We start from the raw sequence: 13878 nt of genomic DNA, 5'->3' as shown, positions 1-13878 counted from the left end.
ACCGTGGCAACTAAACATGGTTACGTAAATGACTTCAATTGTTACACCTGTATATCACAAGAGGTACACATGTATTTAAGTTATTGTTTATATTTATATCTGTCTTTATTCATATAAAGTAAATAAAAGTACGAAAAATATTTATTATTGATCCCTGCGGTACATAGTTTAAATAACCATGACACAGTTGCCCTTTTAGCTGGCTAGGTGTCAAAAATTACCCAATAGATTCGGCTAAATTAAAATATGAAATATGATTTTTTTTTTAGCCATAAATTATTATTTACTTAAGAAAAATAAAATACTTCCAGGTAAAATATTTAAAGTATGTCACTCGTCACTTTTGGTAAAAGTTTGGTTAGAACCTCTAACTTCAAAATCATTTCTTACAATTCAATGGCGATGACACCGACCTCTTTCGGATGACTTTCAAAAGGCAATTCTAAACTGAACTGAAATCAACCACAGGTACTCGTGGACAGGATTGTCCCTACCCCCCCCCCCCTTTTTTTTCTAAACAGCTGTTTCACGTATATTATACGTGAAACAGCTGTGAATAGATATTGCATATGATTGATATATTTATGTGATTTTCAAAAAGATACATATAATTAAAGTTGTCAGAGATTAGAAAGTTTAAAAAAAATCAGATATTCTTTTTTTTTAATAGAAGGGGGGGGGGGGGGTAGGGACAATCCTGTCCACGAGTACCTGTGAAATCAGCTAGTTCAGAAGTAAATTGTATTTACTCCTCCTTCAGATAGAAGTAATATGATTTTTACAATATTCAGTGGATGTAAATACGTGTATTAGCAGGCAATTCAGGAATTTAAAAAGGTACCTCAAAATGCAGAGAACTGAGATCATTGATTTATTAACAATTTAATGGTACTATACTTAAATCTAATACAAAAGAAAGGAATGATGAAAAATATGTAATACAATATTATGAGATCACATTACACCGAAATTGTATGTGGTGGTTTGTAGATACGTCTCCGATGGAGCCAGTAATGTTGTAGGAAAATTTGGCTGAAAATAAGAAAAAATCGAAATAAAAATACTAGTAAACAATAAACCATTTGAACTTCTGCAGTGGAGTTAAACATGTTTTTTCAATATTTTTTTAACTGGCATGAAACCTACTTTGTTTGGACTATCTGGATAATGCTGTGCTTCAAGACAAAAGGCATCAAATTTCCCATACTTGGCCCCGCCCTTTCCGGTTTCGTTTAGGTAGTATGACGTATAAAACTGAACACCTGGTTCAGTGCTGAACATTTCTAGGTATCTACCTGTGGTTGGATGTTCCACCCTATAAAAGAAAAAAATCTCTTTTTAAGTACTTTACATGAAGACATCGATCTAGAACATTAATTTGAAAGCTAGATCAACAATATGTTCATACCTGGCCATGTATTTCCGCCATCCAGTTTTTCCAAAGCAGTAGTTATGATCGTACCCCACATCCCCGGGGACAGATGGAATCATTTCTCCAAGGTTCTTTTTGGTGCGCAAGTCCCAGGGTGTTCCATCTACATTCTCTATAACTCCTGTTAATTTAATAGCATTAAGTCATTTGAGCATCAAAATGACATATACGTTCGCCGATAATTACGAAATAATGTATCAGATGACATTGATGTATTCAGATGACAGTACTTTTCTTAAGGCAAAAAATCTTTGGGCATCATGACCTTTAACACAAGAGGCCCATTTGCCACAACGCTCAACTGAGTCACTTTGGCCCTGCTATGCTCTTCATTAGCAGAGTAAAAAAATCATTAATTTGACTCCAAATTGGAATTTGGTGTTCTTGAGAAGATTTCTTAATTTTTTCCTGTATGTTCGTACGAAAAACGTTGCCTATTGTGGCCCCACCCTACCCCTGGGAGTTATGATTTGAAAATACTTGAATCTACACTACCTGAGGTTGATATTAATATGACTAATCATGGCTTTGCTGTTCTTGAGAAGAAGATTTTTAATTACTTTTGCTATATATTCGTATGTTTAACTTTGATCCCCTCTTGTGGTCCCTCCGTAACCCTGGGGGTCATAATTTGAGCAAATTTAAATTTGAAGCTGTTACGTAAGTTTTATCTTTTCTGGCCTAGTGGTTCTTGAGAATTTTAAAAGTCATAATTAAATTTTCACAAAATTTTTACATCATCTCCCCTTGAAAGAGGAAGGCCATTCATTCGAAACCTGTTCATCAAAGGATGCTCAGAGTGTACCAAGTTTGTTTGAAATTGGCCTTGTGGTTCTGGAGAAGAAGATGAAAAGTTATTAATCACTACGATGACAACGCCATTTTGATCAGGTGAGCTAAAAAGATGTACATCTCATGTCTCATGAGATACATCTAAATAAATAAGAATTTAAAAAAAAATATGTTTACACTGTCTTATAGCATTTTTTTTACCTGTAGGAATGGAGGTAGAATCCACCGGTGTGTATTTATCAGCCATTATGGTTACATTGTGGCCAAAAATGTCCCCAGAACCCTTAAAAGTTAATAAAAGAGTGTCCTTTACTAATTAGAAATTCACGTAACGACATGACAATTTTAATTGTTGTGTACTCATTATGTGAATTTCTAATAATTCAATAATTGGTAAAACACAATAGTTTTTAAAATCATCTAAATACAGATGAAGCATCCGAAATTTTCTTATTTCACCCCCCTCCCCCCAAAAAACAGTTGAATATATTTATTTTCCCTAGTAAATTCACGTCAATTTCCCAAAAATTGTTAAGTTTTTACCCCAAGTTAATATGACTATAATTTTCTCTATTTGCACATGCATAGCTTTGAAAAAATTTTGAAAATCACTGAATGGCTCGAGAAAAACGGTCACTGAGAACAAAACTCTACATCGCTTCGATCAGGAACCAGTATGCAAAATATTTGGACGTTTCTGAATCCAGGTTGTGTAAAATACACTTGAACCACATTTTCCCCTATGAATTATATGATTATATGATATGATTATATTTTCAAATGAAAGCTATTCCCGCATGTAATTTGATTATAATTGTTGTAATTATACCAAGATATTATCAAGCACAGAACAAGTACAGTAAATACTAGTCCTTTATATACATCTTCGCATGACGAATTGTGCAGCAATTTTTACCGCACAGATGTCTCCGTCATATTGCACAATTCATTATATATACGGTTATAATACCTACTTGTCCATGGCATGAAATTCCTCTTAAGAGTGTTCACATGATTTTAATTTACAAAAAAAGTTTTTATTCTAACCTGTCCCGCCAAATTAAAGTAGGCGTGGTTTGTGAGATTAATGACAGTTTTTGCTGATGTAGTAGCTGAATACTGAATGACCAGTTCATTGTCATTGGTCAGCTGGTACCTGACGGTGACCTTCACCTCTCCCGGGTAGTTCTCCTCTCCATCAGCGCTGACATAGGTCAATCGCAGGACGTCACCGTCGATCTCCGAATTCCAGACTCTCTATAAATAAACAATCATGTGATAAAAAGTGAAAACAGGTTCGAAAAAATACAGGGATAGAATTTTCGCTGTTCGTATAAGATATCTCCAGTTTTCCAAACCTTGTAATACTATAGTTTTATGCAGAAAATACTTTTCTTTGCAGTTAGTCTTTTTTGGAATGATAAATAATGGTTATTAAAGCTGCAAGTTAAAACTTCTCCTACTTTATCGAATCCAACTTTTCCTCCATGTAGGGCATTCGGACCGTTATTCGTGACTAACTGGTATGTTTTTCCATCAATGCTAAAACGGCCATTTGCTATTCTGTTAGCATAACGCCCGATCAGAGCTCCAAAATACGGACCATTTGTTGCATATCCTGTACAGGAATTCATTAAAAAAAAAATCAATGACAGCAATCAATTGATTGTTTCATGAATTCTGTTGTGTATTACAATTGAAAATATAATAAGGCGGCATCTTTCGTACTTTTAACTAACGAAATCAAACTATGTTTTTGGTGTGTTTTTTTAAGCATAGAGTTTATATCAGACCACTTTACCATCAGTTTTCATGTGGCACATTTATTTAAAACCCATACGGTGTTTGAAGGAATCTGTCAACTAATAAAACCACTATCCATTTTTAAAATTACCTTCCATGTCATCAAAGCCAAGACAAATGTCATCCATTTTTCCACTCTTGTCTGGTACCCAAATATTTGTAATAATTCCTCCATAGTTCAGAATGCGTATCTCTGTCCCTTTAGTATTCCTTAACGTATACCTGCACACGGTTGATATGAACATAAAATTATACCCTTAACTGAATTGAAATTGGATTATATCAGTATTTTCAATATTTTCTCATCGCTTCAAAATACCGGTATATAAGCTTTAAGCAAAATCCCAAGTTTCAAAATCGATATTGCTCAGTGATTTTTACGGTACTGCAAGAATTCTGAGCGAATTTCGAAGAAGTTTAAATAAAACACTGAGCCAAGACTTTGAAAACTACACTGTACACATGAGCAAAAAAAACCAAACAAACAAACAAAATACAAAAGGGGGGGGGGGGGGAAAAAGAAGTGTGCAATTTTCGCCATGTCTTATTACATAGTTTTAAAAATATTTTTCTGGAATTCTTCTGTCATTCACAAATTGCACAAAATAAAGAATGTCTGGTAGTGTATTTTACACGTTTGAATGCCAGTAAATGGAAGTGAACTATTAAAATATAAGTGGTAAATTGCTCCCGTTCTTAATAATTTTATGTTTATTAAAAATCTGACATCTGATAATTTGTTAAATTGTCTTAGGAATTTTTTTTCTTAAATTCAGTTTTAACGTCCATGCATGGTATTGTGTAGCAGATGTGGATTTTTTTTTTTAAATAATGCGATTAAATGCTAATAGGGAAATGATTCATGACTAAGTTAAAGTCCCTCTGTTTCAGCCGTGTAAACTATATTTCCTACTGCTTTAACATTATTATGAAATAATTTTTCTGGCATTTATTTGGTAACATCGGCTTTTATGAAGATGCAGGTCGCCAGGTTGTACATGAAATTTAGCTCATAGGAAGGAATTTTTTTTTGGGGGGGGATCAAACATTTTTAGTTTGGGGGGGGGGGCACTAACCAAGCAAAAAGAAAAAGTCTTCAGATGTATTTATTGAGAGGACACATCCATAAAGTAGCTTTGTTTTCTATAGTATACTTTATTTCGGCAAAATGATGGGGGCAACCCGACGCACCCCCCACCCCCCCCCCCATTCCTACGGCCATGCGTATAGTTCTAAGTCAGCCTTGATTAGTACAAGTCTTATTATGGCAATGTAATGAACTATTTTAACATTGATTCTGTTAACAAATTGAATTAGTGTTTTAGACAAGGCAAAAGCTATCACTTACTGTAAGACCTCTTTTCCTTTATGAGTTCCAAATAGAGAACTTGTAATCATCGTTGAAGAATTGTCTTCTACAATAAATTAGGAAATCTTTAACTTAAAAGATATGTTTTAAAAAATAGTTTTATCGGTACACACACACAATATTTCTGTGCTCTTTTTTCGTGTTTTCTTTCTTTTTTTCTTTCTTTTTTTTTTTAATTTGTGGGTGGGGGTCGATCAGTAGTGAAAAACCTGTAAGGTAAATACAGTCCAAAATTATCATAATCAATGAAAATCAAGATGCGGCGTAGTCCAATATATGACGCACGTTAGATCCGCCAATGTGTTTTTTTTTTAAATACACGAAACAGGTAAACACGTAACTCCTCTGTAGATCGATCACTTACCTTCGGTGTCGCTATTTTTAACTGAGAGATAAATCACCACACTGATTAAGGTAATGATTAACACGGTCAGAAAGGCCAAAATAACACAGAAATTCCGATTAGCCGCATGGAGGTCATTCCTTCTGTTGTTAGGCATCGTGGAGGATGAGAGGATCACCTAGACATTATTTACGACCCAACCCCCGACCATTTAACCTGTGTGTGTATGCGCGCACAATTAAATCATAAGTGTGTGTGTGTAAAACCGTCTTACCTGCTTCAGTAAGCAGTCAAACTCTCTGTAAGATTATACCACGTTCAAAATCGCCATTCATAAATATACAAGCGGATCTGTTCGTCGACACACTGACTCTTAAATAGATTTTCTCTGAAATGTCAGGGGCGGATACAACTTCTGTTTAACTACATGTACCTGAGCGCAAGGTAGGAGAACATGTTTCCGATACGGGTCGATACTGAATTCCCCTTCCTCCTGCCTGAATAGTCCTAGAACGGGACAGAGAAATTTTTCATGGTGAAAAAAGATATACACAGGTATAAACATTATGATGGTTGAAAAAAAAACCCAGAAAACCGCGGCAAATACAAGTCAACCAAAAAAGTCCAAAAATTAATATAAAAAAAATAAAAATCAAAACTGTAAATTCATAGAGAAAACATTTTGGGAAAAACTTTTTTCCCCTGAAATTAAAAAAAAAACGATATGAAGAGTACAATATTCACCAAGCCCGAAGGACGAGGTGAATATTATACACAGAGGAGTTACGTACATTGCTTTATTTTCCAATATTTCTTTCAATTGAAATATAATTAAGAAATTTTTAATGTTTAGAATATAAAACATAGGTAATCAGAGATAACAGAGCTCGCCTCAACTTTTTTTTTATATTATTTCCGCTTTTCAATATTCATAAAACAGTATATTTATACAGATAAACATTGCGGATTTTTATTAAACATTCACTCTCTGATTCTTTCTTCTCACTCATTCACTCATTCAGCTCGCCTCAACTTGTCTTCAAGTAAGGCAAAGTCCCACACTAAACTAATAATCTAGTAACTTGTGCATCCATAGATGCAACATTTATGCAATTTTGGTCTGATAAAGCTTGCAGTTACTTGGGAATGGATTAAACTAGTCACTCATCCAGAAAATGAAAGTAAAATCCAGCATCTGAAGCAAGTTTGAGAGTGTTCGTCCCTTGATGCATCATCCATGCAAGTATGGTTCAGATAGGCCTTATAGTTTCTTGGCATTGGACCTGCTCCAAAAAATTTAACTAGTCACTCATCCGGAAAATGTAGGTCAGATCCAGCATCCAAAGCAATTCCATTAGTGTGCATCCTTAGATGTATCAACCATGCAAGTTTGGTCAACATAGGACTTATAGTTACTTGGAAATAAAATCTGCTCCAAAAACTTTAACCTGGTCACTCATCCAGAAAATGTAGGTCAGATTCAGCATCCGAAGCAAGTCCAGTAGTGTGCATCCTTAGATATATCATCCATGCAAGTTTGGTCAACATAGGACTTATAGTTACTTGGAAACAAGATCTGCTCCAAAAACTTTAACTTGCTCCATAAACACCAACCTGGTCATTCTTCAGCTGAAATTGCAGCATCTGAAACCTTGACTGGTACAATGAAACACACAAGAAGCATTATCCATGCACCTCTGATTGATATAGGGCATAGAAGTACTTGAAAAGAAATCTGCTCCAAAAACTTTAACCTGGGACCCCGACACCGACGGTATTACATAAGCTGCACCAACTTCGTTGAGGTGAGCTAAAAATAGGCTCTTGAAAATAATCCCAACAAAACTTCATATATTCGTAAAACTTATCAAAAATTATATTTAACTGTAAAGTTACATTTTCCAACTTTTCACAAAAATATTTGGTCAAACATAAAGTTGCTTAACTTAACAGATATCACTCCTTTAAGTGAGAAAGGCACCTATTTAAAGCAAAGGTGTTTGAATTTTGGAAGAAAAAAAAATGTGTTATTTATCCTTAATTTAGAATTTCTTGAACTATTTTTGATCCTGCATAGGAAAAAAATAATGTTTGTCCGAAAGTTGGGAGCAGATGAAATAACTTTTCATAACCAATAGTTTGGTCCAAAGTAGGGAAAAAATGTTATGTTCACCTGGAAGGTCGGTACAGTTGAACATTTTTCATAATAAATTATATCAATTTTGAAGTCCTCGATCTATTTTCGGTCTGTTCGTTATGTTCACCTGAGTTCGTGCAAGTTAGTATAACTTACATACAATATTGGACCTCAGCAATCAGAGAGCTAGAAATCATTCAGTTACAAATACATGTAATACTCAGTGTCATTGATTGGTCAATAAAATAATATATCTTGTATGTCTTTAGATAGAATGCTCTATCGTTAAAATGATCTTATAAGGAAGAAACACACTATAGAAACGTCAAAGAACTATAATTGACCTCTACGCAGCACAGTTAAGGCTGCAGTAAGGAGGCGGGGCCTAATTTATACGGGAAATGCTTACTATGACATCACACAAAAATATAAGTTCTTCAAATTACCACAAAATGAAATGATTTGCTATTTTAAACTGTTGAATAGCTTTAAACTACATCAATACTAACTAGTGCATGCATTATTGTCGCTGGTTAAATCCCACACAGCAATATATAAACAATTCATGATCGCAATGGACTTGTCAATGTGACGTCATATCGTAAAATTTGACGCAGTTTCTATGCAGTGAGAGGCGGATCAATTTATATTTTATACAATGAAAAATGTGTTTTGTAATTAAATATAATATCATTTGCAGATATATAAGAGGTCATTAACTTGGATGCGATGTCTATTTTATGATTTTATTTATATACTTCCCGTACATTCCCTAGACAAGCGATACTGCCGTATATTTGTATGCAGATTCATTGAAGGGTAATAGAAGGGTCGTAATAAATCGATATATTACAAGGGTATACCCTCAATGAATTATGACAAGCTTTTACACATAAACTCAAGAAGTACAAAGATATTTGAAAAGTGCTGCGAACCTGTTGAAATCTTGCAAATAAATTAATTATATCTATATTTAACGTACTTGACCATCAAAATATTCAACATACGGTCTAACAAATGTAATTTTAGCAAATAGATAGTAGAATCTATATAGGTTCGCAGCACTTTTCACAAACTACAAAGAGTGTTGAAAATGATTATATGTTAAACTTAGATTTTTAACTTGGTTATGCCCTTGCAATATTAGAATTTATAGATGACCTCAATACTTCAGGTAGATTTGCTAAAATCACGTGACTGCCACATCACGTGACAAGTCTCAATAAGAAATCTAATCGTCCTCAACATTTAGTTTTCAACCACATTGAACACTAATATTCTCCGGCTATACATGTATGTCGTTGTTTGAACGTAAGGTACATATGCTATATAGAGATCAATTAACATACGGAAAAAAATAAAAAAAATAAAGCTTATGAAAATAGCTGTTAAAGCCTGTACGCAGATATACTTCCTTGCAGGGATTATACTTGTAGTTTAAGGTCATCAGCTGGTCATGGTTAATTGTGTGCATCGGAAAGAGGAATGTCCCAGTACAAACATGCAATAAGATTTACTTATATTTTCTTAAGGAGTTGAACTAGTGTTATTTCCATGCAACTACTTCCTTTAACTCAGTCGGTAACCCACGGGTGATTCACATCTTGTGAACAGTGTACATACATATCTGTACAGTAAAATTAAACTGCATGTCCTTGCATTGAAGTTTCCGACATATAATAGCTCTCAAATAACTATCTTTTGTTTATTTGTGCAAAAAGTTCATGGCTGTAGGAACCGGGGGGGCAAGGGGGGGGGGCGTGCCCCCCAATAATTTTGCCGATATATAGATTACTATAGAAAACATAGCTACTATATGCTTGTGCCTCCTCAATAAAAACGTCTGATGACTTTTTTTTTTTTTTTTTTTTGCTTGTCAAGGAATTTTTGATAGTTGATAGTGCCCCCTCAGCTGAAGATGTATGGCTGTGCCCCCCCCCCCCCCCCCAACTGAATTTGCTTCCTTCGGGCCTGAAGTTGGAAATAATCACAAGAAATGCAAGATTAAACACTGTCGGTTAGAATACTATCATAAAATGTGTATATTACCGCCACACAGGCTAAACCCCTGTAACATATATATATATATATATATATATATATATATATATATATATATATATATATATATATATATATATATATATAAGATAAGAGATTTTATTGATACCAATTTGGGGCCCTTCAGGGCATACAAGTAAAGAATAATATACAGAAGAAGAAATTCAAAATTGATAGCAACAACATGTCGATATTGAAAGAAAAGAAAAGAAACTAACTAAAGAAGATGATGATGATTATAGCAGATGGGGATTACCAATAATAAATGCTTTATATATATATATATATATATATATATATATATATATATATATATATATATATATATATATATATATATATATATAAAATTATCATACGTACAAAGAATTTGTAACATATATTTGTACTAGAGTATTAATAATTTAATATTATTACTCTTTTGCATTTATTTCTTCTTTTTAACATTATATAACTACTATTTCTTATTTTAAAAATACTGAATAAAAAATTACCCAGCTTGATAAGCAACATATCATTCTCATTAGACATAATCCACAAAAATTTTTCTTTATTTATTAAACTATAAATTTTTTTTATTTTATTTAGCAATATTCTCAAAAAAAAAAATCATTTCTATCATGTTTATATAATGGACATTCAATCAGTGAGTGAATCTCATCTTCCACACAACTCATGTAGCACATTCTACAAATCCTTTCATTTCTTGCAAGGGTGGTTTGCTGTCCTTCTGTGTTTACATTTTTTTCATATCTTCCACTTTCAATTCTGAGATTATGTGCACTTATTCTAAATTTACATATAATTTTTCTTTGTTCAAAATTTTTTAAAAATTAATACTTTTCAATTTCAAAACTTCCTTTTACATAGAAATATGTTGTAAGTTTACCCGACAGACAACCCTCTTCTCTTTTTATAAACCAGTATTGAAGGAAATCCTCTCTAATAATTTTTTTCAGTTGTTTCTTTAAAGTTATTAGTTTCATTGATTTACATTTAGTCCAAAGTATGCCCATTTTCTTACATAAATATGTTACATTTGAAAACCAACTATCTATATTACAACTGTCCAAGATCATACTTTCTTTGTATGCATTGTATAACAAAGAATTCTGGGGCATGTTCTCAAGTCCATGCCAGTAAGAGATAATTGCTATAATAATAGAATAAAATATTGGTTGTCTACCCAGCTCTGATAGAACTGCAATATTGGTACTTTTTCCCCCTGATCCAATTATAAATTTACAAAATTTCATATGAAGATTTTCAATCTCTCAATATTTAAATGTTTCATATTAGCATTTATCTTTTCTTTGCATTGATGTTGACAATACACCCCATATTTCTGACCCATAGGTAGCTATAGGTTTGATCATATGATCAAATAGATGAAGTAAAGTTTTAATGGGTGGATCTGTTGATTTTATATCTTTGTATATTTTAAACGATGACTTTAAAGCTTTGTTATACAGATGAGACCTTGCCTCTTTGAAAGAACCAGAATTTGAGAGTATTATACCTAAGTATTTATATGTTTTAACACATTCTATATTAATACCATTAATTGAAAACTTTTCTTTTATTAAATGCCCACTTCTGTTGAAAATAATTATTTTTGTTTTGTTAACATTGATTTCCAAACACCATTCTTTACAATATTTGTATAGCATATCAAGTTTTTGTTGCAAAGATAGCTGGTTGTCAGATAATAATACTAAATCATAAAGCTCCTATTTGCTTGTTGAAAAGTGAGACTGAGTTAACAATGTCTTTATTAAGTAGATTTGAAAAATCGTTTAAGAATATTTTGAATATATTTGGGCTTAAGACATCACCTTGTCTTACTCTTAGTTCGGGTGAGAAAGGCTGGGTTAATTTATTATCAATTTTAATGGAGATTTAACTATATTTGTACATACTGCATATTATTTTGTAGAATAGTCCATTTATATTCAATTGAAGGAGTTTAAGTTTAATGCCTTCATGTCTTATTGTATCAAATGCTTTGTGTAAGTCTACAAAGCAAGCATATATATATAGACGTTTACTACCTTTGTTGGTATATTTGTCAATCAAACACTTCATTACAAATAAATGATCAGAAGTTCTAGCTTTTTTTGAAAATCCTATCTGGCTTTCATGTGTGATGTTGTTTTCAGATAAAAAGTTATCCAATCTATTGTTAAGTATTATATTGAAAAGTTTTCCAATACTGTTAGTAATGGTTATGCCTCTATAATTTCTGGGTAATCGAAGATTTTCTGATTTAAAAATAGGTGTTATATAACCTTCTACCCATTTTGGGGGGTAAATTCCAGAGGTAAAAACTTTGTTAAACAATTTCAGAATACAAGGGTCATATAAATTTGTGCTACTCTCAAAATTGTAACATTATCCAGGCTGGGGCTTTTACCAGATTTTAAACTGGACAGAGATTTTTGTAATTCCTTTAAAGAGATTTTGAAGTCTAGTTTACTAAATGGTAGAAGGTTTGGTTTATTTTCAAGTTCCTTAATTTTATTTTGAATGATTTGTAGTCTCTCTGAGTGCCCATTAGGCAGTTTAAACAAGGTACTAAAGTACCTGTGCCATATATCTGGTTCAGTACATTTTTCATGTTTTTCCTTATTCCCCTCTTTGACTTCTCTGATTGATGAGACCAGGTTCCAGTATTCTTTAGGATTATTTTCATTTAGTTGATCTAACTTGTCGAAAATATTTTGAACAAACTGTCGTTTCTTGTATTTTGTTAATTTAGTACATACTTTTTTAGCTTTGAAACAAGACCCTCGTATGAATGGATTGTTAGGAAATTTAGACATTAAGACAGCTTTTTCAGCAAGTTGTTTCTTCATTTTCCAAAGATCAGAGTCAAACCATTTTTTGATAACTTTATTTTTATTTTTATGTACCTTCTTATTTAGTGACAATTTTGCTACTTTATCAAAGATATTATGGATATCATTTGTAGCTTCATTAATTTCCTTTTCATTCATTTGTATATTTTTATCTAAAAAGGTTTTAATGTCTTGTTGGATAATGGGTGTGTAAAAAAAGTTCTGGTAGTGGCTTACTAGTGAACTGCTCCATTTGTATCAAATAGGCATTTCTTGTAAATTATCATTGTTTATCTCCCTTATGAAAGATGATAGTATTTTTAGTGAAATTTTACAATGACAATCAGAGAATGGTAAAAAATCATATACATGAAAGTGCATAATATCTTCGAGTAATTGCTCTGATACAATAAAATAATCAACAACACTTGAGCCTGCATAATTATGGCAAGTAAACTTTCCATATGAACCACCAAAAATTCTACCATTGACTATTCTCATCTTATTCGCAATACAGATTTCTAACAGATCTTTCCCTCTACAGAATGAGTGTCAACAGTAATATCTCTATTATGTCTATCCCCAATTGCTATATCTACACTATAAAAGTTTTTTTGTTATTGGAATGTGTGAGGTCTTATCTCCTTTTATATAATCAGGTTCATTCCCTGTTCTGGCATTAAAATCTCCAGTAAGTATTATAACACCCATATCTCTATACTTAATAATATCTCTCTCCAACAGTTCTAGTATATTATTTTTGAAATAACCTGATGTATGAGGAGGAATGTATACTACACATAAGTATATATCTGTCTTAAAATGGAAGAATTCTCTTTTAAGTTTTAACCACTGAAACTCTGTATTTGTATTTTGTAGTACGTAAAATCCCTTTTCTTATGTTTTTCTTTATTAAAATTCCTAAACCTCCAAAGTATCTATGTCCCTATATATACATGCTCCATGCTCAAAAAATTTCTAAAATGAGGCAAGCTATTGACAAACAAGTTGATGAAACAGGGATATCAACAGTCTCGTTTAAAGTAATAATTTTGCAAGTCCTATGGTCAATATATTAAGACCTTGTCAGCAAATACAATCTAT

General features: G+C 32.6%; 1 protein-coding gene across 2 annotated transcripts; it reads right to left on the bottom strand.

Annotated features, from left to right (window-relative positions):
- Positions 1-866: 866 nt before the first annotated feature.
- On the bottom strand, positions 867-6032 carry LOC133183816 (galactose mutarotase-like). 2 transcript variants are annotated; one of them, XM_061318717.1, is made up of 9 exons: positions 6014-6032; positions 5376-5442; positions 4119-4249; positions 3688-3842; positions 3272-3481; positions 2426-2507; positions 1409-1553; positions 1147-1315; positions 867-1032 (listed from the first exon to the last, which is right to left on the bottom strand). In XM_061318717.1, the coding sequence occupies exons 2-9, from the start codon at positions 5423-5425 to the stop codon at positions 955-957; spliced, it is 1020 nt and encodes a 339-aa protein (XP_061174701.1). In that variant the 5' UTR covers positions 5426-5442; positions 6014-6032; the 3' UTR covers positions 867-954. The 2 variants fall into 2 exon arrangements, with proteins under 2 accessions (XP_061174701.1, XP_061174700.1); XM_061318716.1 differs by lacking the exon at positions 6014-6032 and adding an exon at positions 5761-5939.
- Between the last annotated feature and the right edge of the window lie 7846 nt (positions 6033-13878).

The sequence above is a fragment of the Saccostrea echinata genome, unplaced genomic scaffold, assembly GCF_033153115.1.
Source record: "Saccostrea echinata isolate AGI-Se365-2 ecotype Australia unplaced genomic scaffold, CSIRO_AGI_Sech_v1 ptg000009l, whole genome shotgun sequence".
Classification (NCBI taxonomy): Eukaryota; Metazoa; Mollusca; class Bivalvia; order Ostreida; family Ostreidae; genus Saccostrea; species Saccostrea echinata.
The sequence above is the reverse complement of the archived record's forward strand: the minus strand, read 5'-3'. Positions and strand labels throughout refer to the sequence as shown.

Bases quoted from the DNA above. Each gene is read 5' to 3' on its own strand.
- LOC133183816 (XM_061318716.1), bottom strand. From the start codon at position 5,896: ATGCCTAACAACAGAAGGAATGACCTCCATGCGGCTAATCGGAATTTC. The intron at 3,482-3,687 runs GTAGGAGAAGTT...GTTTATTTATAG, and splicing joins GAAAAGTTGGATTCGATAAA to AGAGTCTGGAATTCGGAGAT. The intron at 2,508-3,271 runs GTTAGAATAAAA...TTAACTTTTAAG, and splicing joins ACTTTAATTTGGCGGGACAG to GGTTCTGGGGACATTTTTGG.